This window comes from Apis mellifera, linkage group LG4, assembly GCF_003254395.2.
Source record: "Apis mellifera strain DH4 linkage group LG4, Amel_HAv3.1, whole genome shotgun sequence".
Classification (NCBI taxonomy): Eukaryota; Metazoa; Arthropoda; class Insecta; order Hymenoptera; family Apidae; genus Apis; species Apis mellifera.
Window position 1 is genome coordinate 6754992 of NC_037641.1, and position 24397 is coordinate 6779388.

General features: G+C 28.1%; 4 protein-coding genes across 16 annotated transcripts in view; 3 read left to right on the forward strand and 1 right to left on the reverse strand.

Moving 5' to 3' along the window:
• Positions 1 to 5278, forward strand: part of LOC724604 — a 62768-nt gene extending 57490 nt beyond the window's left edge. The window contains 5 exon segments of the mRNA XM_026440044.1: positions 1167 to 2122; positions 2125 to 2150; positions 2459 to 2545; positions 2788 to 3186; positions 3621 to 5278. Coding sequence (XP_026295829.1) covers positions 1167 to 2122; positions 2125 to 2150; positions 2459 to 2545; positions 2788 to 3186; positions 3621 to 4137 — 1985 coding nt within the window. The 3' untranslated portion in view covers positions 4138 to 5278.
• A 971-nt stretch (positions 5279 to 6249) lies between these two features.
• LOC100578714 (F-box only protein 39) lies at positions 6250 to 11193 on the reverse strand. Its single transcript, XM_003250103.4, has 7 exons — positions 10705 to 11193; positions 10143 to 10375; positions 9817 to 9981; positions 8508 to 8734; positions 7366 to 7524; positions 6716 to 6880; positions 6250 to 6491 (listed from the first exon to the last, which is right to left on the reverse strand). The coding sequence occupies exons 1-7, from the start codon at positions 10894 to 10896 to the stop codon at positions 6340 to 6342; spliced, it is 1293 nt and encodes a 430-aa protein (XP_003250151.1). The 5' UTR covers positions 10897 to 11193; the 3' UTR covers positions 6250 to 6339.
• A 639-nt stretch (positions 11194 to 11832) lies between these two features.
• On the forward strand, positions 11833 to 12720 carry LOC100577976 (GSK3-beta interaction protein). Its single transcript, XM_016911906.2, has one exon. It carries the CDS (start codon positions 12188 to 12190, stop codon positions 12539 to 12541), a length of 354 nt encoding a protein of 117 aa, XP_016767395.1. The 5' UTR covers positions 11833 to 12187; the 3' UTR covers positions 12542 to 12720.
• LOC408811 (transmembrane and coiled-coil domains protein 2) lies at positions 12136 to 22507 on the forward strand. Of its 13 annotated transcripts, none has more exons than XR_003304517.1 (15): positions 12154 to 12289; positions 12737 to 12809; positions 13186 to 13699; positions 15630 to 15775; positions 16009 to 16204; positions 16744 to 16909; positions 17109 to 17337; positions 17703 to 17747; positions 18078 to 18160; positions 18588 to 18596; positions 19180 to 19511; positions 19605 to 20005; positions 20380 to 20542; positions 20659 to 20772; positions 20872 to 22507. XR_003304517.1 is itself a non-coding variant. In XM_016911901.2 (14 exons), the coding sequence occupies exons 4-13, from the start codon at positions 15639 to 15641 to the stop codon at positions 20534 to 20536; spliced, it is 1755 nt and encodes a 584-aa protein (XP_016767390.1). In that variant the 5' UTR covers positions 12136 to 12274; positions 12737 to 12809; positions 13186 to 13699; positions 15630 to 15638; the 3' UTR covers positions 20537 to 20542; positions 20659 to 22507. The 13 variants fall into 13 exon arrangements, 11 of the variants coding, with proteins under 11 accessions (XP_016767390.1, XP_016767391.1, XP_006562769.1 ...); XR_001702808.2 differs by having other exon boundaries at positions 20659 to 20768; positions 20872 to 21589; XM_016911901.2 differs by having other exon boundaries at positions 12136 to 12274; positions 20659 to 22507.
• The last annotated feature ends 1890 nt before the right edge of the window (positions 22508 to 24397 follow it).

Genomic DNA, 24397 nt, shown 5'->3' on the forward strand with positions numbered 1-24397 from the left:
GTTCTCTTTCAATATTATATTTTTATTGATATCGATGATTACTGATGATTGCAGAGATTATTTAGAGATTATAAAAATAAAAAGAATTTTATTCAATTTTGAATTCTTTTTTTTTTTTCTTATCGTGTTGATACAAAAATAAATATGATTTTTCATTCTTCAAATTCATTTGCACTGTGGTAATCATCGTATATTGTTGGTTATTCATAATGTTGAATATTATGATTACGTATTAGATTTTTATCCGTGTCGTTATCTTCGATGAAATATATTAGGAGACAAGAGGAGAAGTATACAATTTTTATTATAAATAACGAATCTATCGTGTGGAATATATTTTTACCTTATTACGTTTAGAAACTCCAGACAGTGTATAATTTTATAACGTTGAAAGGGGAATTGTATGTATAAAGATGAAATAATATTAATATTATAATTGATATAATGAACGTTAACGAGGAATTGTCAAAAGAATTTGTACATCTCGTCGTTGTTCGCGAGAGATGGTTGTATTATTCGTTGTTTACTTTGTTACAGTATAATTTCTATTAGATAATCTTATATTATGTAAGTATGTACTTTGTACGCGAACAGGCTTTAATTATACGTTTAAAAAAACGATAATTATTTTTCGGTACGTCCGCATTACGTCCATTTCTCGCAAGGTATAAGAATACGTTACTCGAGAAATCGCAGAGCGCTTCTATATAATTTTTGTATAAAAAACTGTGCAGAAGAAGTCAATATTGAGAAAAGACATTCGACGCTAGTTGAAATTTAAATATTGCTAAATATAAATGAATCGAATGTATTTATACGTTGAAAAGAAAATTTTGTAAGAAACGATAAAACTTTATGTACATTCAATAATTGGTTATTGAAACCATTGAAAAAATATATCTTCCTTCACGTGATATACTCCTCCATTCCTTCGTTCTCATAAATATATTTGTTCTTGATTCTTCCAAAAAAAAATTTTCTTCAACGATATCGTGTGCCAAATTTTGATCAAAATTACATTACAGATTAATAAATCTTAAAGATCATACATCATTAAATATCGGGTAGGTATGTGATAGAAATTAACAAAAAAGAAAAAAATATTCGTCCCAACGATAAAAATATTTATAATAATTGCTCCGATCTTCAGTTTGTTCGAATGGGATTACACGTGTTCTTCATCGACCCCTCTGTTTTCAGGACGCGAAGAATAACCTCTCGAGCGATTCACGAATGCGTCAAATGCGGGGCCTGTTTCTGCCACACGAGAAAACTGGTCGAGCATCTGAAGAACCTGCACAACATCGACAGGGCGTTCAGCTGCGACGAGTGCGGCAAAACGTTCAGGAGCCCGATGAACATAGCCCGCCACAAGTTGATCCACACAGGCTCGAAGAGGTTCGCCTGCGACTTGTGCGACTACAGATCGAACCAGAAGTCGAATCTCGAGAGTCATCGACGGAGGCACACCAAAGATTACTCGTTCAGATGCGGCCAGTGTCAGAAGGGATTCTTCCTGAGGACGGAGTACGTGGAGCACGTGAACGTGCACACGAGAAAGGAGATGTATCGTTGCGACCACTGCACCAAAACCTATCCGTACAAGAAGAACCTGACCCATCACGTGAGGACCCGTCACGCCGATATTTTGCCGGCCGAGATGGAGAGCGGCGCGAAACGGAAACACGTGTGCTCGATCTGCCTCGAGGCTTTCACCCGGAAACGATTCTTGGAAACCCATTTGAGCCAGTTGCACGGATTGCGCGAGAAAGCGGGTCATCTGTGCGATCTCTGCGGCGCCATGCTCTCCTCCGGCAGAAGGTTGACGGTGCACAGGCGGCGCCACGTCAACGAGAAGGTGGCCAAGTGCGACGTGTGCGACAAACAGTTCGCGAGCAAGGAGAACCTGAGTGTTCATCGGCGGGTGCACACGGGGGAAAAACCGTACGGTTGTTCCCAGTGTGGGAGGAGATTCGCGCAGAGGACTTCTTTGATCTTGCATCTTAGGTATCACTCGGGGGAGAGGCCGTATCGATGCGTGGACTGCGGAAAGGGATTCGTATCGGGAAGCTTTTTGAGGAAGCATCGCAAGACGCACGAGAAAACTTCGTCGCAGCTCGAGACTTGAAACGAGATGTGAAAATAGACGAGTGATTTTTCACGTTATTTTCTTTTTCTCCCCTCTCTCTCTCTCTCCTTTGTTATTTGATAGTAGAAATAATTTTGTGAATACTTGGAATAAAAAGGATGATGAGACAGAAATTTGAACAGAAGTTTGTATTTTATTGAAGAATGGATGGAGATGGAGATTCTTTTCTTTGTACGCGCATTTACAAAAGCATCGGAAGCTTTTACTTTTTTTCTTTTTTTTTTTTTTTTGATATATCAGTGTTGAGAGAATATCATGATGCTTGGTGTAAATGTGTATCTTTGTCAATGAAGATTCCCCTCATTCTAGCAACTGGAGCAACGAGCACGACGAGTTTAGCAGCTGCGAAGATTTCAGAATCAAGAACGAGGATGCCCTTTTCGATCCTGAGCAGAAGTGAGTTTCTTGCAAACGTTACTTGTAAAATTACAATCACAAAAGGAGGTAATTAGAAAGATTTTTGCATTTTATTTAACAAATATCCTCGATCTGATGATCTGAATAAAACCAGTCGATCGATTTTCTTTTCTCTGTTCAATTTTTTTTCTAAAAAAAAAAGAAAAGAAATTAAAGAAAAATCGAAGAAACGATTCTGTTGCTCGTTCGAGGATAATTTCGATTTTAAATTGAACTTTCAGATTCGAGGGAAACGAGAAAGTGTGCGATCTGTGCCAGGAAAAGTTTCACTTCGTGACCAGATTAGTGGCACATCTGAGGATCGTCCACGGTATTCATAGGCCCTTCAAGTGTCCCACTTGTGAAAAGACGTATCCCCAACAATTCATGCTGAACGCTCACGTGAAAAAGTCGCACACCCCGAAAACTATACCCTGTAATCGGTGCAGTTTCATGGGGGTGAATGCCACCGATGTGGAAAGGCACACGAAACGACACCATCGAGCGGTGAAATTCACGTGCGAAATCTGCAGCGAGAACTTCGTGGACAAGGATTCGTTGACGACTCACACGACCATGCACAACTTCATGCAATTTCAACAGTGTAATGCTTGTGGTACGACTTTCAATGACGTGTACAGGTATGACAATGTTGTTTTTTTTTCTTATCAACTCATTTACATACACAATCATACACGTAGTTTAGAAGAGCGAAGTGAAGGTAATCGATCAGTGAAGACCTCGAGCAAATTTTAAAAAAATAAAATTTCTTTCTTTAATATTTTTGATATTTGGACAAGAAGAAATTTAAAGGTATATATAATTTCATTTTTACACGAGGAAAATATAAATATTATTTATTTATTAAGCAGAAATTTTTGAAAATAATTTTTCTTTCCTAGAATCGTATAAATTTTATCACATTTGCTTCATAGCATATTCGATAACGAAATATTTCGAGGTTATTCTCTTTAACGAAAAAGATACCAACGCTTCCAATATCTCCGTCTCACAACACAATGAAAAAAAAAAAAAAAGAGGAAGAAAGAGAAATTATACTCTGAAATTAACACAGTCTGAAGGAGCACAATCGTCTGTATCACTACGACCCAGCCGCATTGATCCAAGAGAAATTGGAAACGGACGATCCCCGAACCGCAGAGCACAAATGCGACGTTTGCGGCAAGGTTTACAAGTACAAATCGGTTCTGAAGCAGCATAAGGTGAAGGCTCACGGCGACATGCCCAATTACGAGAGGCGTAGATATTTATGCGCGCTTTGCGGCAAAGAGCTAAAAACGGCGAAAGGCCTCGAGATACACAATCGATCGCACACCGGGGAAAAGCCTTACACCTGCGAGGTATGCGGCAAGTGTTTCGCGTGCGAGACCCTCCTCAGGACTCATAACGTCACGCACACAGGCGAGAGAAAATACTCTTGCGACCAGTGCGGCAAAGCTTTTACACAGAGGTCCACGTTGGTCGTTCACAAACGTTACCACACCGGTGAACGGCCATACGTTTGTCCTAGGTGTGGGAAAGGTTTCGTGACGAGAACCGTTTTGAACACTCATATGAAATCCTGTCGTTGAAACGGGATGAGAGAAAGAGAGGGGGATGGATGGAAGAAGGGAGGGGGCTTCCAATTAAGTAAGATCGTTTCGGGTAAGACTGGGACTATTTGTCGTTAATTTTTATAAATGGTTAGTTTTTTATGATTCTGTGTATGTTCTTTGAGAAGATTGTCAGAACGTTAAGAATTTTCGTGGTGAAAGAGTATTTAAGTATTTAAATATTTGGATACTTTCAATAGTCCCAGCCTTAAATCGAGGTGTATATATAAATATATACACGTATTTTTCTTTTTTTTTTTGATTTTAATGCAATTCCAGTATTAAATTGTTCGTTATAAAAAGTTTGTATGTGAAAACTATATTACTATTTCTATCATTTGTCGCAAAGTATTGAAAGTAGTACGTAGAATAAAAAAATCAATGCGTGACAATAATAGAAAAATTCGATAAAGCAGTTAAATTTATATTGAATTGATGTTGTACAGCTCTTAAAATACTAAATTTAATTCTCGATACGTGTATTCTCGATAAGAATAGCCGACATCAGTCAATCGCATTTCTTCCATTTCTTGTTTCTTATTTCTTGGACAAGCGTTGGATTGACACAGCTCGATCGTTTAATACTGGGACATCCTTGTGCAATTTATGACCCTTGAGGTACTTTTAGAAAACCCTCGAGAAATCAGGGCAACCCTTACGAATATAATCGCCGTTCAATCGTCGAGTGGATTAACATCGAAATCGATCGCTTGAAGGAGATATCTTTTTGTAAGTAAGTCCTATTCATATATTGACTATGTATCGTGTATGTATTGTTATTTTTCGAGAAAATATGAAATTTTTGGAAAAAATCGACGAAAATGATGATGCGTCTAAGACGTGAGATTTTTTCTTTTTTTTTTCTTTTTTTAGATACGTTTTATATATCTTCGTTTTTAATAAATGTGCAGAGCTCGTAATCTCTGCGATTATAAAGCCGTCCTTGACACTAGTATTAAGATGTAACTGATCGTTGTAAATTTAGTTGCATCTGACAAATATGATCGTGCTATTCCGTATAAACGTAATTAAAAAGTATATAATAATTAAAGACTAAAACTAAGGAGAAATATGATAAGTAATTTTTCATCTTTTTTTTCTGCAAAAATATTTTTGAGATTCGCTTTTGAGATTATATAAATATGAACAACAGTTTTAAAAATGAAACTTTTCATATTTTTCTTTTAACCTCTAATTAATATATAAATACAAGGTACGATTTTTACGATAAGAATATTTTTGTTCTTTTTTGTCGATTAATTCGTAGAATCTTTGTTTCAAGAAGAACTTCTTTTTAATTGATCGTTAACTCGATGTATTATCTCATCTTCTAATTTTATATACGAATTATACGAGAAAAGTAATTAAATTACTTGCGATCAATTAATTAGAAATTATAAAAATTAAGAGTTTTTGGAATAATGTGATATATTTAACATCAATGTAAATTTCTACTTTTTTAGACACATTTTTTTATACTTTTCATATATATATATATATGTGTGTATGTGTGTATATATATATACATATACTATTTACAAGTGATTCATATTGTGCATGAAACTTGATATTCCATGATCGTGAAAACAACGAAAATCTTTTTTCCAGATCTTTTTAATGAAAAATGATTTTTTTTACTTATTATTTAAGGCTTCCATATATTTTTATAAATTGTTATCACGAGATCTTTTTGTAATAAATTCGTATTTATTGTTAAATTAACTCACCCACGAATACTCAAAATAGAAGAGAATAAAAAAGAAAGAAAAGAAAAATTAATTTCATAATTCACTCTACAAATTTATTACTCAGTCTGTTCTATCGCAGCAGCAATAATTCTTCGTCGTTGAAAAATAAAAAAAACTCGTTATTGGCTCGTTTCATTATTTTTTACACGATTAAAATATGAAAGATAGATAAATCTAATTATTAAAAAGAAATACCGAGTATCCTGTAAGAAAAAAAAAAAAGAAATAAATAAATATATATATATATATATATTTAACAAATAATAATAAATAAATTCGAGTTATCAAAAATAAATACGTAATACAATTAAAAAAGGAATAAAAAGAATGAATCGCATCAAAATGAAGGGCGGACAATGTTTTATTTTTTTGGCCTTAATAACCAGAGACTCGAGTGGGACAGATACCGGTGGACAGCTGAGAAATTAACATTTCAGTAGAACACCAAAACCGAGGCCGGATCTTCGATACGGAAATCTACTCCTTGTTCCATCATCTTGTGGTCGTAATGGTAGTTGATGTCGTTCAAAATGGCGCGATTCCGGGCGTTAACGTTACGTGGTTTCACATGGATCGTACGAAAATCTATTTCGTTATTTCATTATCTTAAACATGGATGTATTTTCTAAACTAAAATTAATTTTTTTTTGTTTCTTTGTTTTTTGTTTTTTTTTTTTTTTGTTTTCAAGACTATTTGAATTAAAAATTGGTAATTTCAATTGTCCCTAATTTCTTTTTTAAATAAAGGAAAAAGATTTTTAAAGTTGAAATTGATTGTATTGAATGGGAACAAGTGTTTGGATTCTTACGAGTCTTGTTTTCAGCTTGAAGCTGGCAGATGTCCCGCAAAGTATCAAGACTTCTTATTATACCGTCGTATTGTAATCTTGTTAGGTGTTTGCAACGTACCAGCATCGATACGAGCAAATCATCGAGCATCTCACGATTGTTTCTCAGTTGTAACATTACTTCCGCTGTAATCATGTCGATACAATTAGTCTCATTAAATTCCAGATATTCAATCCAAAGTCTTAAAACATTTGTGAAATATTTCTTCTTTCAATTTTCGAATCGAAATTCGATCGAATTCAAACGGAGCTTATTTTTTAAAATGTTTTTAAATTCGAAATTATAATTATTCCTTAATTGTGTAATTTTATCTGGAACTAATCCATCTATTTTCGAATGGAAAATTATCGTTGATATTGATACGAATTTTTAATATTATTATTGAAAAGAAGTAATTTTTAGACTTATCGAAAAGAAAGGAAAAACGAAGATATATATATATATATATATTCAAGTTATTTCTTTCAATAACGTAGAAATTACGCAATTTGGAAGAGACAATAGCCAAAGTACGAGAATTATTACGACAGATAAGACGCGTGAAGAAATAGAGCATTCTCTAGAAGAGAGGAAATGCAAGATGTGTAGGATTTGGAAGAATTTATTATACCTAGCGTGTTGGTGTAATGGGTAATAAGTAATCCAACAGTGCTTCTGAAATTGCGAGATCTGCTCTGATCCCACACATGACCGCTGAACATTTGAAACCTAGCCAATGGCACGCTGGGCAGTAGGAAGTAGCACATATCTTCGTAATGGGATATGTTAACTGAAAATCAAACTTAACAAGCTAAATGATGCATAGAATCACATATTTTCGAGACGCTGAGAGCGATTCCATTCATATGATTTGTGTGTGAATAAGGCTTTGGAGGCTATTAATTATATATCAAAGGCTGACCTTGCAACTTCCTTTCGATAAAATATCTCTTGGCTGTATACATTACTACTCATGCGTTTAATATACCCTACTTGTTATTAACCAGAGATATATTAAAAAAAAAAAAAAAAAAAAACTTTGCCAAGTAATTTTATATAATAACAGTGAGATGAAAAATACTCTGTGATAATTGGATACCGAGCAATTTCAATATTCATAAATTTTCTAGAAATAAAACGATATTTCAATTCATCGTTCGTGAACAACAAATATAAAATGAAATGAATTATTGATACTCGCTACGTATGTATGAATATTCAATACGTAAATTTTTATGACGTGTATAAAGTAGCATTAAAAAAAAATGATAACCTGCGATTTATCTAAAATTACATTAGAAATAAAAAAAAAAAAGACAGTATTTTAAATAACCACGAGAAAATTATTTCCTGTTTAACGTGTGAATACATTTGGATGAGATTGATTTTAATTTAATTTCAAATTAATTTTCGAAAAATGTTATTACCATCGATTTTATCAATGATTAAAAAATTAATTTTAAAAATAATTCTCTCATCATCACAAAATCATCATATCAGAATCGCTCGGTGCGACATAAAGAGACGTGCAATTTAAAAAAAAAAAAAAAAAAGAGAGAAAAAGGCTTCGACGACAACAGTAATTCCAGCGCAAAAGTAATCATCCGTCTTTAAATCGGATTTCTCGAGTGTATAATTCGTTCTAAATTGCTCGATGCACAATGGAAATTTCCACGGAATTACAAAACGTAATAACCATCAGCTCGATATTGGCCCGACGTGGGTGGAAGGAAATCAATGATTACTTTTACGTCACTCTGTATCATATTGTACCTATAGTGTAGGACACTGTGAGCTCCGGGCAGACGAGTACCAAATTGTGCCAGGCGGTGTCGGTGATCGTGTGATGTCTGGAATCAGAATCTCTCACCGATATGTGCAGCGTTTTCAACACTCTTGGCGCTGCATTCGTTAAGGCGATTAAAGTCTGGTCGGACAAGGCTGGATAATCGAGCCTGAGTATTGTCAACGCGCGAAATCGGCCAAGCAGACGCAAGTATCTGAAAAAAATTTATGATGAAGGTAATTCTCGTCGGAAGAAATGGTGATAATTTTTTTAAAATAAATCTTTCAGATAAAACTTCGATCTATGCCTCTCCCAAAAAAAAGAAAAAAAAATCGTATCGCGAAATTTATGCAAGACTTTTAACAATCAAAATTGCGATTCCGGTAATTAGAAACGAGGCTCGCATGTTGAAAATGAACACAATGAAATCTATGATCTGTAATTTCTATGAGGTAAACTACAATACTGTAATGTAATGGTATAAAGTCTATGATTTATGATCTAAGAGCTATTATATTGTAAAATGAAAAGTGGGTTTTATAAAAGCGATCTTTGTCAAGGCCATCTCTCGCAAGAATAACCCTTGTCAAGTAATTAGGTGTTACTTTTGTGTTCCTGTTGGCAAAATTGTTATTTTATCAGGGTATCGCAATCGTTGCGTTCGTGGACGATTATATATCAAGGTGATTTTGATCGATTGCAGCGCTGGAGAGAAATATTTAATTCTTTTTGAATAATGTAATTCAATTTTGAAATATTTGCGTCTAAACGAGATAACATAATAAAAAATAAATAGAGATATTTCTATTTCATCAAAATTTAATTACGATTAAAAAAATACAAGTAATCAAAATTCACGTTATAATATATAGTTTGACAATTCTACGTTGTGTTATGAAAAAAAATCTAGAAAATCTAAAAGTGCAGGAAGAAAAAATATTTTTTATTTTGTACTTAAACCACTAGAAGATTGAGCAAAAAAATCTAAAAATATCTAAGATCGATATTTCGACAAGGGAATGAATAATGAAAGAATTATATATTAAAAAGAGTATACAAGTATATAATTACGTACTATTACCATTAATTTTACCGTTTTATCATGATTATTTTAATTTTTTCATACGTCCAATAATGAGTAAGCAGTAAAATTAAATGAATCAACAGAGCTGCCTTGAACGCGACTTGAATTGCCGTCAGGCAATTGATTGACAAAGATTGTTTTTGCCATGAATCCTTCGATTCCCTCTGTGATAATTGATTATTACAGTTAATCGATAGAAATGTCTCACGTGCCTTGGATTGCTGTGAGGCGCCTGCCATTCTCGAAACGCACCCCGAAGATCTAGATATGCCAAATGCTCGGTGGAACTTTTCGAAGCACTGGCAAGAAGTCGCAACACGTCGCTCACTCCAAGAGTTGCATTCAGCAGGCTAAGCGTTTCCAAATTATGTTGACAACTATGCGAATGATTATTTGTTTTAAATTACTAGAGAAATCGTATCCGAGAATGACAACGGTTCATGAATATTTACAATATAAATTATTAATTTTTTTTTCTTAGATTTTTATCAAATATAATTTTAGCGTAAAAATTTTAAGAAACTAATCAATTGATTACCCTAAAAAATTAGCAAGGGCGTACAACAGTTTGCCCCTGTTCCCCCATTTACAAATGAATATCCAATCGGTGAGTATCAGCTTCCTTAACTGAACATTCTTGGCTCGTACGATCGTAAGGAAATCAGCGCCTGCCTCGGCTTGAATATTACGAGTTATGCGAGCTTCTCTTGGCAAGAGATACGGTCGTGACCAGGCGAGTTCCAGGCTTCGTATGTGCTGTCCATATTTTGCCTAAATGAAACGAGTTTATCGAGTTTCGATATACACATCGTATAAACGTCTAATTTTATTTCCTTAAGATTTAGAAAAAAAAAAAAAAATGTAAGATATATTCCATCGGTAAGAATAAATCCTTTCGTTGAAATATATTCAAGAAATTTGTATTCTTATCAGAATTAAACTCCGTCTATATTTATAAGTAAGTTTTAAATTAGCCCTTGAAAATAAATATCAATTTAATTTCAATCCATCATTCGTGACACGTCTCGTTAATGAATTAACTGTGATTGTGCGAGGGAAGAGAACGATGGAAGTTTTATTTTTGATAAATATATGCATACGGCTAATTCTCCCGCCAAAGGGAAATCACCACGCAGATCACGATCGATGAAGACTGTGACGGAACGCCAAAGAATTGGCGACGAAAGTGCACGGTTCCATCGCTGACAGACTTGTGCAACATTGGCACGGTCTCCATGACCGAGGTGACTGAATATCTGCGTCAGTATCAGCTCCGGCAGCTGATCCCACATCTCCCAGTTTCAGCTTGGCCCGTCTTCATCTCTACGTAGCTGAGGCAGCTGTTGCAACCTCGTCAGGTTCTCTTGTCATGCTCCGCGATATCGACTCGATCGTCTTTGAAAATCGCACTGTCAATTGAGTGGAATTCAAGAGATATTAATAGGCTTGAACTCGCGTTGAATCGAAGTCGATCGTCATTGAAAATTTTTTATATATATTAGAATTTGAATTGAAGGCAGTTGGGATTGTAAAGATAGAAAGAAAAAAAGGAGAAGAAGAAAATTGTGAACAGTTCATATAACAGCAATTTAATTTGAATTTTCTCACTATTTATAATTTTTTGTTTAAATAAAAGTGATAGTAGTCGATGTTTAGAGAAAAAAATAAAAATTTATTTAATCGGATAATTAAAATTTTGTCCCAATAAATATAATAATAATTTTAATAATAATTTTATACGATTGTATTTAAGAAGTCTTGGATGTATAATAAAAGATATGACCTATTTCCAATTGCACTTTATATGTTCTATAGATGAAATTGATAAATAAACGTAAGTCTCGTTATAATTACTATTTTCTATTCTTTGCTTATTTTTAAACAACTATGAAATTAAACTATGAGAATTAAAATAAGGGTAATTAATTTCTTTCTTTTTTAAAAATCTATTATTAATATAAATAATTTTCTATTTTGATATAATTGAATTGATCTTTTAAGAGTTACTTGAATTCTATCCAACTAATAATAATAGTAAACAAATAAATTATAACTTTATATAATATGCTTGAAAATTATCTAAATTGTTATTGCATTAATCTTTTATCTCTTTGTATAATAAATTTTCCCGCTTATTGTTCAATATTGCGGCAAATTTAATAACAGATAACGCAACGAGATGGCGTTCCGGAAGGCTAGATGTTGCATATAAAAGATTTACTATCAGTGTGTACTGAGAGTGCATTCGGTGCACATGTACTTGGAGTTACACGAGTTTGATTGTACGATATAATTTATCAATTACGCAGTGTCAAAGTCTAAATTGATCACGGATCACAATTACTGAATCGTCACTGAAAAACGATATTATATATTCCTTAGGAATAAATAAGTTTGATAGATAATTACATAACCGTTTGTTCTTGGTCTTTGACCCGCATTCTAACCTGTCACGTGCCATCGTTGCATGTAAAAAGTGAACGATATTTAGCATAACATTGATACAACGCTATCAAATTGTTTAAAATATTACATGCATCGATAAATATATTACATGTGGGATAAAATTGTCGAAGCTTAAGAATGAAAGAAGAGGTGATTAATCAAGAGTTGGATAAGGACCAATGGAAATTAGAAGCTCAAGCTATTATAAATGACGTGAAACAACATGTAATGGACATAAAAGTATCAGAAAAATTACAAAATAGTAATCAGTTCTTCTATTTAAATTTAATTACATTAGAAAACTTGAAGTTTTGCATAGAACTATCAAATGCTGGTTTTACCATCGTTGGTAATGAACACGATAACGTATCAAATAGAAGAGATGAGCAATTCGAAACACTATATAGCTTGTTGAATTTTGTTAGTCCACAATATAGATATTCTTTTGGAAATTCACTTATTGATAAACTCGAACAATTAAATGACTCCTAATGAACAAATTCGATTAAAAGTTTTGGTATTTTCATTCCTTATTTTTACATTATTATCACGAAAAAATTATTACAACGTTAAATATATATATTAACAAATGTTAGATTTAATTATTTGAATATATTTTTCAACAATAATTATTTTAAATTTAAAATAAATTATGATTATCGTCAAATGTATTTTCTCTTTGCGCAGTATTTAATCCGAATCTAGCCGAAGATATCCGAGTAACAGTAATTTACAAGGACAGTATCGTATTTAGTATATGGTAACAAATTTTAAATTTTTCTGTTTTTTTATATATATTATTTTAATATATAAAAATTTATGAAGCATATAATTTCATAATAATATTAATAATATTAGTATTTTCAAACAAATTAGTAATAATAGACAAAAATTATTTTTATTTTGAATTGGTACATAAGTTTGTTTTAATATTTCAAAAATTTATTTATTTTCGATTAATGTGAAACATATGTTTCGAATAAAACATTAAAAAATTAATAATTAAGAGATAATAATTGAAATTAAAAAAATTTTGGATTCCTGATGAACAAATGTATTATATCTTTTTTAAATGATCTTGAAACTAATAAAATTTATTTAATCATATTATATTATATTTAAAAATAACATTTCAGATTTGTCAGATAAATTTTGTGATGGATACTGCAATAGATACGATACTGTGATATTGACGAATCGCGCGTTCCTAGGAAATATCCCTAGGAATCGAAAGATCAGTCAGTGCAAGTGGTAATATCGGCTGTGTTTACCCCCTCCTTTACGTTCGTTGCTCTGTGTTCCGTTTGGCGTATTCCACTGTCGAGTTGTGAAGTAACGAAGCGGTTTCGCCGAATGTGGCGTATCGTGTGTGCATTTTATGATGTTTCTGAATGAGTTTACAGTTGATTAAGTGCCTAAGATCGACATAGTGCATCCTATTTATTAATATTACAGTAAATAGTGTGACGATGTTAAACGGTGAGCGATGACACGCCCGTGAAAAACGATAACAACAGCTATCCTTTGATTGACCAGAAACGATAAAGAAAACGCAATACGCGAAGGACCCTCTTTGTGTATTTTTTTTGTGACATTTATTGGAGAAAACATGCTTCAGCCAAGAGCTACATACATCAAACGATAGAAAAGGTAAGTGACAAATATTTCGGTTAATCGAATGTCAAAAAACCGCGAAATCTTGACAGGTCGTTTGTTTTTATTCGATAGTCATACCCATTTCTCAATATTAACGTGAAAGGGGTGGGACAATTGCTTCCTATATCTCTTTTGAACCTATATAACTGCAGACAACATCGTATGTGTGGAAATGAGTCGCGATAGTAACGTAATATCATAGGTTGCTAAATATTGTCAATCTTTGTTTGTGCATACATGCGTATTTCAAATTTTCTTTCAATTTCACAGATTTTTTATAAATATACTTAGTTTTTCAATGAATTCAAACCACATTAAATGAATAATTTTACCAAATCTCTGCGTTTTATATATTTGACAAGTATACAAAGTGACATTATTATTTTTACTAGAAATTCTTAATTTATATAAAAACCGCGGTATATTTGTTTCATTTATTTTTCATTTTCAAAACTTTTAGTCGACATTTTCTAATTTATATCGTATAAAATTTTCTGATTTCTTATGATTTCCCTGAATATAAAAGTTCACATTTGGTATGTTTAAATTTTACTGATAATATTTCCTATAAAAAAAAAATACATTATGAAGTAAAAGAAGTAAAATATTTTTCAATATAATTCAATATAATTTATTTGTAATGTTAATTAAATTCAATATTTAATATTAAATTATAAATGTTTTTATATATCATATTTTATATTTTAATTATTAATATATATTATAATAAATTTTTTTAAGAATAAAATAAAAATCTATATCAATATTAGTAATTAAAAGATGAATAAAGTATCGCATTTTATATTGTTTTCTATTACACATGTTATTTCACGTAATATGTTCGTCATACTTCGAAAGTAATGTCGATGTTCTAATTATGATAATCAGAATGATTCATCAGTTAAAAGATTGGGTTAAAGGTAATAAAATGTGAAAAAAATAACTATTTAACTAAATAACTAAAGTAACTAAGTAATTCTTTTTCAGATATTCTGTTAATAATTTAATGAATAATGAAATTTAATTCATCATAGATAATTTGTTATTTTATTCAACATGAAATTAATAATATTATTTTAAAGCTTTAACATTAGATATATAATTCTATTTAGTATAAGTCATAAAAGTAGGACAGTAAATTTATTATTTAAGTGTTTATTAATCTATAATCATTATAATGACTAAACTAATTGAATAAATTATAACAAATATATTCTAACAAATTCAAATTATACCAATTCTACCAATCAATCAATTTTAAGAGAAAATTATAAAATAAATAATATAAAAGTCAAATAAATTTTTTATTTTAATATTTAATTTTGTAATATATATTCTTTTATTTGCTTATATTTTCATTATTTACATTTACATTTTACATTTACAATTTACATTTGCATTTTACATTTTTTTTATTAATTTTTAATAAAAATTTAATTAAGTTTCAGTATATTATAAATTAAAAAAATATCATAAATTTTTATATTTTATTTATCTATTAATTTGTTTGATTACATTTTCTTCATGTATATTTCATTCAATTTAATATAATCATAAAAAGAAATCTTATGATTAATTTTGATAACATTTGATAAAAATGAAATTGATAAGAATTATATACTGCACTTATATGAATAATAATAATCTCAAAATAAATAATGTAATATAAAAAAATGATACTTTTTTTTAAAAAATTACATATATTAATTAATTTCTTTGTATATTACATTTTTAATAAATATTAAATATTTTATTGAATTGAATTATATAGTAATTAATAATAAGTAATCATTTATTAATAAAAAAAATATATTTATACTTTTTGATAAATCACATATACAATAAATCATTTCAAATTCATATATTTATTTTTCATATCTTTTATTACAGTTACACTAAAGCAATTAGATGATAATTTTTTCAGGAAAAAGGAATGGATAATTTGATGATAACTACATCAAGTAAGAATAGTTCACGCAGTGCATCACCTAAGAGAAGAAATATATTGATTTCATCTCAACAATTATCAGCTACTTTGGAACATATTCCAAAAATACGTAATGTTTCACTGTAAGATCTAATTTTTTATAGATGTTAATACATATGCTTGCATAGATTAAAATTAAAAATTCTTGTTTTTTTGTAGTATTTTACATGAAACAGAATCATTAAGCTTATGCTTCAATATGATATAATTAATGATACAATATTTTGTACTTACAAATAAGAATACTAAGTTCCTAAAAAAATAAATGAAAAGTAAATAGAAGGAGCACAGTACAAAACTAAATTTGACTTCGCAGTTCCCAAACAGGGGAGGATAGTACAGGCAGTGGAAGTAGTGGTGGTGAAGGCAGTCTCAGCATGAAAGGTAGTAGGCAAAAATCACCAGGAACTGTGATTCGAGTAGATGCTATGGATGAATCAAATACCAATTTAATCACTGCCGAACAAGATGAGTTTGTGCCAAATATTCATCTACCAACTGATGATGATGGAGTATGTATATTTTAATTATAAAATAATTTTAATTTTTAAATTTTTATATTTATATTTTATTGATATTTTTATTTTTAAATAAATATTTTTACTGATTATATATAATTTCATTTTGCAATAATAAGAATGTGTTCATAATATTTAAAATTATTGTTGAAATATTAAAATTAATATTATTGTTAGCTTAATTATTTATTACAATAGTATATGATTGTATATGCTTACATAAAGTTACTTATATAATGACATTGTTATGTATAATGACAATTACATTGTATTATACAAGTACATTGTAATACAAGGTTATTAATCAATACTGTATAATTAGAGTTATGAATTAAGATTATATAGTTGCATAATATTATAAGTTATGTTGAAATTAAACTTATTGTTTTATAAATCTAGATATCTATGATACAATATGTTCAATGTGCTTTATTAATTATAATTTGAATTCTAATAATTAAAATTATTATGAATTAATTGTATATATTGTATATAATGTGTATATTTTAATATAATGATAAATTTATTTACAGGAACAATATCATGCAACACAATCGTTCCTATCAAATGGCTCTTCTGAGTTAATAACTGATGATGTTGACTCTAATTCTGCTCGTGTTTGTCAAGCAATTGAGAACATTCAAAATAAAATTGCTAAAACACGAGAACTTATAAGAATAGAACAAACTACACGTGATGGTAATTTTCACTTATTGATAATTAATATAGTATATACATTGATATATATTACATATTAGAGTGTTACAAGTTGTCTATTTATCTAATATAATGTAATAAATAATAATGTAACTTATTATAATAATTTATAATGAATGCCATATGTAATAATAATTTATTTTAAAATATGTTATAAATGCAAGGTTTAATATTTTTTTAGAAAATGTCAATGAATATTTAAAATTAGCTGCAAATGCAGATAAACAGCAGCTTACCCGAATCAAAGCAGTATTTGAGAAGAAAAATCAAAAATCAGCGCACAGTATTTCTCAACTCCAAAAAAAATTAGATAGTTACACAAAAAAATTAAAAAATTTTGAGTTGAATGGTGCACCTACAAGTCATAGACAACCCCGAGAAGTGCTTCGTGATATGGGACAAGGACTGAAGTAAATATATTTTATTCCTTATTAATATTATCTATGTATTATATTTTTTTTAATAATAAAAACAAAAAATTAAATAATATTAAATTATTAATATCTATACATATATAAACTTCTTTTTATTTTTATTTCAAAATATTTATTAGGATATATAAAAATATGTAATATAAAAATATGATTTAAATATTTTTGATTTAAATTTTTATGTTTTATATAAAAAATAAGTTTAAACATAAGAAATTATTTTTTAGCACATTTTTTATGTATTATTTCTTATTTTTTAATTTATCTTTTATTATTCTAAATATAAAGTATGAGACAATATGAGACAATATGAGACTTTCATCTAATTTAAGATTCACTTCCAGAAACGTGGGTGGCAATATTAGAGTTGGAATCAGTGGTTTTTCAGGGTGAGTGTTAATGTGAAAATAGATTTCAGTATCTTCCTATCATATTATCATATTGTTATAAATTGAATTTTAAAAACTATTATTCTATTAAAAAAAATGAAAAATTAAAAAAGCAAAAGAAATATATTTGTATTCATAAACATAAAATTATATATTTATAAATATATAAAATATGAAAAACATAAAAATTATAATTCTAATATATTTATATATATATATTAGAATTATATAAATTTAATAATTTTTTATATAAAAACTTTTCATAATTTTTATTTATTAAATTACAATTTTGCAATAATTATTTACATGTAATTTTTTTATGAATTTCAGAAGTGTAATGTCCAAACCAAGAGAATTTGCACATTTAATAAAAAATAAGTTTGGCAGTGCTGATAACATAAATACTTTATCTCGTGAGTAATGTGTATTATTTTTTAAATTAATTAACATAACTACTCAGATTATATATATTCTTTATTAATTTTTAAATAATATTTATTATTAAAATTATAAAGTTTTTTGTGTTTAAAGAGCACAATTACTAAGCACATATTGGCTTATGCTAATAAATTGTGATACTACAAGCGATAGAATGCACGTTTTTTTTTATTTATAATATATATACATAAATAATATATGTAAATACACATATATACTAAAATTCTTATAATTTTATTTTGGTTAATAATATTTTTATTATATTAAGAAGTTTTTGTTTGGAATAAGATGGAAATGTATTGATATAATGATTATTGATATTGTAATAATCATACGATATTTTTCCATTTATTTAAATATTGGAGAATAAATAATATTTAATATTTTGCGCTGTCGTGGCAGTTGAAAGTAGTAAGTAACATTTGGGCTAAATTTTTCTATTATATATATTTTTTTTATATATTTTATAAACATTTTTCATTATTTAGTATCTTAATTTTTTAACTATGATTTCTGTTCTATTCTATTCTACTCTATATTTTATAATAATAAAAATTATAGATTTTATGTATTTATCTATAGACAATTTTCAAATGAAAATATTATTTACATTTACATTATAAATTTTATATTTTTATTATTGTTTTGTGTTATTTAATGATTTTGCCTTATCTTTAATGGCTTTTATAAATTTTGATATTTGCTTCCTTATATATTAGTTATCCAATACATCAACAAAATATAATTAAACATGTAAATAAATTTGAAAAAAAAATTATTAAAAAAAACAATTTTTATATTAATTTTACAAAATATTTTATGATGTATATTATTAATGTAATTATGTATAAAAATATTTTTATTATCAGTAACTTTATTTTAAAAAAATATATGTTACAATATGAAAAACTACATAAATTCATTAATTGTTAACAAAGGCAAAATAATTTGGTATTGGATAACATTCTAACTTGCGACGTCTGTGTCCCTGCAGATGGCTCGACTTTTTATGTAAACGATACACCGCGTGCAGGTAATGGAGATAACGCTAGTGTTGAAGATGAAAAAGCTCATCATGGTTCAGCGACACTTCCTGGTGGATGTAGTTTGGGATCAACTCATAGTGCTGCAGCAATGAAATTTCCATCCGAAGAAGGATCCGAATGTTCTAGTGTTACAAGCGAAAGCGGACCTGGTAGTAGGGGGCAAGCACACACATGTCACAATAGTAATAATGCTGCACTTAGTCTCAAATCTATTTTCTCAGAGCTACAAGAACATAGAGAAAATCTGGAGAGAATGAAAGATAAATTAGAAGGTTTAAAGGTTTGTTTTTGGATTTGAAAATTAAAAAACAAGAAATTTGTAATAATTAATAATTATATTTACAATTTTATTAATTTTATCATTTAATTTTAGAGTTTACAACAAGAAGTGACATATCTTTCCCATGCTTTACAAGAGGAACGTTTTAGATGTGAACGTCTAGAAGAACAAATTAATGATTTGACTGAGCTGCATCAAAATGAAGTAGAAAACTTGAAACAAACTATAACAGATATGGAAGAAAAAGTGCAATATCAAAGTGAAGATCGTTTAAGAGATATACATGAAATGTTGGAAAGTTGTCAAACTAAAATTTGTAAAATGGAACATCAACAACAGCAACACCAACAATATGTTACTTTAGAGGGTTTGGATAATAGTAATGCAAGAGCATTGGTTGTAAAGCTTATAAATGTGGTATTGACTGTGTTGCAAGTTATTCTACTTCTTGTTGCAACAGGTGCTGGTATAATGATGCCTTTTCTTAGGACTAGGTACAGTTATTTCATATTGTAAATTATTTGTTATTTTTATTTTTCAGATATATATAATATTTAGAATTAATAATTAAATAAATTATTTAATATGTAATAATATGTTAAAATATATTTATTTCAGCTTAAAATCTTCATGAAGTACATATAATTTATTTCAAAATATATAATTTATTTATTTCTTTATATTTATAATAAACAGTTAACTATCATATTATGTTATACTTTTTATGGCATATATATTTTTCTTCTTAATCATTCTTAATTTTTTTTATTTTACATACATCTCATTTCATATTTCATCACATACATTGCCATTTGATTTTAATTTCGCACACTCATTGTTTTATTTTGTTTTCACATCTCTGTTGCAGTTGTACTAAGCCTCATTGTTTCATGTGCAGGGTGCGCATATTAACTACTACGCTTGTTGTATTGGGCATAGTATTTGTGCTCAAACAATGGCCTGAGGTTCACGACGTCGGCAGTCACCTCATGCGCCATCTTAAACAGACGCTTGCTGTTAAGTAGCACATTGTAAGTAAATAATTATTATTTTAAAAATTGGAAATGTTTTATAAAAATTTGTGAAATTTGTATAATTTAATATTTTATTAATTCAGAATATAAAAAATAAATATAATTTATTTTAGGGTTATTCTAGGGTATATTTAAATTAATCATACCCTGTAATGAAGAAAAATTGTACACAATGATCAACATTTTGGACCTATTTATGTGCTGTAGTTTTGGAGCAATAATAGTAGGTATATGCGCAAATGACTTTATTTATATTTTAAATTCGACATTCACTATTACTATATTAAATCAGATGAATGATCAAATCTATTTGATACTGTTAACAGAATTACAATACATAAAACATATTTTGCTGTGCAAAAATGTTTCACTTATGAAGGAGAGATTTTCTAGAGATGATAAATGCAAACTATCATTTATCTCTTGTGCAAGTATTATAAATTTATTTACGATCTTTTTATTTTTACTTGAGTAATTTTGTTAAAAAAGAAAAAATAAAGAGAAATATACGTATTTACTATTTAATATTACTTGCGCGCGAATAAAACAAAAACGATTATAATTTAAAATAAAATAAAATAATTTATATAAAGTATGAAAAAGACAGTAATAATAATGCTATACACTGATATTGCTTGATTACATACGGCACATTGTTAAAAGAATTTACTCTAATATCGTGCGATTAAATTCATTTTTACATGAATCATTGATTCATTGATATGAAATTAAAAAAAAATTATTGAAGCGAAAGTACTGATTAAAAGATAAAAAAAAATTGTTCTATTATTAGTGTCTGTGGGAGGTGCTACTATCATTTTCGGGATTGTAGTTCATACATTCAATATTCTAGTAATTAATTTCTAATTACAAAAATTATAAATATATTTTAAATAAAATATTTAATTAAAATCGTCCAATTGCTAAACAATAGTATAATAGTATAATAGTATAAATTAAAAAAGCAATAGAATATTTAGATAATTGTAAATATTCTTTATTTCAAAATGTATTATTAATTAAAATATATAATATATTCTTTAATGTTGACAATGGTTTAATTTGATGGATTGTAGAACTACATTCTTATATATAATTTAAGTACATTCATGATACAATATAAAAAAAGAAACTATTTGAATAAACATTTATATAATATTCAATATCAAAAGAGGACCAATATTTTTTTTTCCTCTTATTCTATAATGTTGATTTATTTTATATAAAAAAATACGTCTTTGGAAATAAATAGAATCATTTATTATGTTTAATAATTTCAAATCATTGTTTCAAACCACCACAGACACAAATATGCGTGCATATTATATTGAATATAAAGAAATGAACCATGACACAGATGTTGAAATGAGAGAAAGACTGATGGATTACATCGCTGTTATAATTGTGAGTAATATGATACTTGTGGCAATTTTATGTTGCTATTCATTGAAAAAGTGTTGAAACGATAAAATGATTGAAAAAAAGAAACCACCATAATTAAAATAGTACAATTATACGAAGAAAAATGATTCTTAAATTAATATAGGTGCTCAAATCTACGAGTGTATAAAATATTTTGGTTTACATAATTTTTTGATTTTATTGTCGTTATTGGCAAAATGTCATTTATTTCATTAATTTTGTAATTTTTGATTTCCTCAAGCACAGTGTCATGAATTATGATAAGATTTTACAATTCAATTATTTTATGCATATAAAGAAAGGCAAACAAAGAAATTATTTTTTGGTAATAAATATTATCTTTTTATCTTAATATATAAAGTTTTCTTTATATATAAATAATACATATAATTTTTAATTTGTATTAAATTCGAACATTAGCATTTTTATTATTTGTATATGTTGAACTATGTAATATTATCGTTTCGCTGACTATTAAAAAATTACTCGTTATTAATCGGTAGATAAAATCTGTAAATAAAATAAACTTTCTGTATTTCATTTTTTTATGCCTGTATTCGTGAATACAACATCAAATTTCCTATTTTTTTATTTAAGCCTATAGTTCTTTAAAAAATTGCTATTTACATGTATATATTATTATCATTCTTTATATTTTATTGTTACAATCACTTTTATAATATTTGTTAAACATAATTTTTATAATATTTATGTATGTTTAATGCAAATACTGCCACGAATATAATATAAAAGATAAAAATTAATAATTTACAAAAAATACAAAAACTATATTAATTAAAATTTTATATATATATTGAAAATCAAAAGAAAAAGGAAGTTTGATCGTGTATTTATAACTTCGTCAGGCAAGATTTTATATTTCAATATACCGCGTATATTTTTTTTTATTTTCTCAAATTGACTTTCTTTATAAATGTATTTTAAAAATTTATTCAATATTAAATTTATTAATAATTATAATAATGTTTCCTTCGAATAATCCTTTTGCGTTCCTAAAAATAGTCGTTTTTTATGTCTATAAATTTATAAATACGTCGCTGTGACTATACTAAGTTTATAATAAAAGCGTATAAGTTAAAAATCAGTTTTGGGATCAATATAATTATATGTACAAAATTTTGAAACAATTTTCTGTCTGTATTTGTACTAAAATTCACAAAAAAAAAAAAATAATTATAACGATTGAGAATAATAATATTTCGAAAATAATGTATATATTTGTTTATATTAATTCTATTGGATTCGATGTTATATTGATTCTGTAAAAAGATTTCTAATTTTACGTTGTTTGAATCAAATTTTGATTAAAAATATATGCTTATTATTGTGTAAGTGACAACTAGACAAAATATATAGGGTGTTCAGTAATGCGCTTATATATTACTACAATTATCACCGCTGCATAACTTTTTTTTGACATTAATTGTTATTTATTATTAATTAACAATATTTATCTTTAAAAGTTATGAATAAGAAAATGATGAAAAAATATAAAATATAAGAATTATACGTCCGATTCCCTATTTGCAGTTATATATTAAATAAATGACACCCTATATGTATTGTATAGCTTTAGATCGTGGTGCTTTGTAAGATACACATATAATCCAATATTAGAGAATTTGTTAATGTTATCGACCACTGATTTAGCGAGGGCCCCTACTTGCACGTTTACATGAACGTTTACATGGTAATATTTGGACGTAAAAAAAAAAAAAAGAAAAAATTAAATCAATATATATATATAAAAAGAATATTATAAATATATAAATATTTATATAAACAAAAAATTACAACAAAACAATGCCAAACAACGATGGACATATTTTGTATCTTACATTTTTCTATAAGTTTTTCTTTTTATCATGGCTATTTACAATTTTATATGTATTTTGTATTAACAAAGCTTCACGGAGAAATGTAAAGAATATTCTTAAATAAGTTGCGACAAAATTAATATAATTCTGGAATTTAATAATCATTGCTCACATCTCCTGTAATTTTAGGGGCCCACTATAAAGTTATAGTTTAGGGAAAAAATAATTTTAAAAATAAATATATTATCATTGATGCCTTGCCTAGGTAGTTAATGTCAAATTATAGATTAAATATTTGTTGTCAATTGTAGAATGATGTAGAAAATAGGAACAGCGATTATAATGGAAATTGTTATCACGCTAGACAAACATACACATGCATATATATGTATATTATGCATACACGTGAATACGTATGTATTATTAGTTGCATAACAAGTCAGTGTAATAATGTAGTTTAAAGACACAAATAAGTTTATGTCTTTAAAAAAATCAACATACGTGCATAATGCTCGTATTATGTTATTGCTGCTAAATAACACTTTCAAAATCAATATAAATTTAGCAGCTCTTGTCATTAACATTATTATTT

What these genes read in the sequence shown, in the direction of transcription:
- LOC100577976 (XM_016911906.2), top strand. Translation starts at nt 12,188, where the DNA reads ATGAAAGAAGAGGTGATTAATCAAGAGTTGGATAAGGACCAATGGAAA.
- LOC100578714 (XM_003250103.4), bottom strand. Translation starts at nt 10,896, where the DNA reads ATGTGGGATCAGCTGCCGGAGCTGATACTGACGCAGATATTCAGTCAC. An exon ending in CCATTACACCAACACGCTAG is followed by an intron (nt 6,881 to 7,365) that starts GTATAATAAATT and finishes ACATGATTACAG; the next exon opens with CGGAAGTAATGTTACAACTG. An exon ending in TCAAGCTGAAAACAAGACTC is followed by an intron (nt 6,492 to 6,715) that starts GTAAGAATCCAA and finishes ATAACGAAATAG; the next exon opens with ATTTTCGTACGATCCATGTG.
- LOC408811 (XM_016911901.2), top strand. Translation starts at nt 15,639, where the DNA reads ATGGATAATTTGATGATAACTACATCAAGTAAGAATAGTTCACGCAGT. An exon ending in AGAACAAACTACACGTGATG is followed by an intron (nt 16,910 to 17,108) that starts GTAATTTTCACT and finishes ATATTTTTTTAG; the next exon opens with AAAATGTCAATGAATATTTA. An exon ending in ATGCCTTTTCTTAGGACTAG is followed by an intron (nt 20,006 to 20,379) that starts GTACAGTTATTT and finishes TCTCTGTTGCAG; the next exon opens with TTGTACTAAGCCTCATTGTT.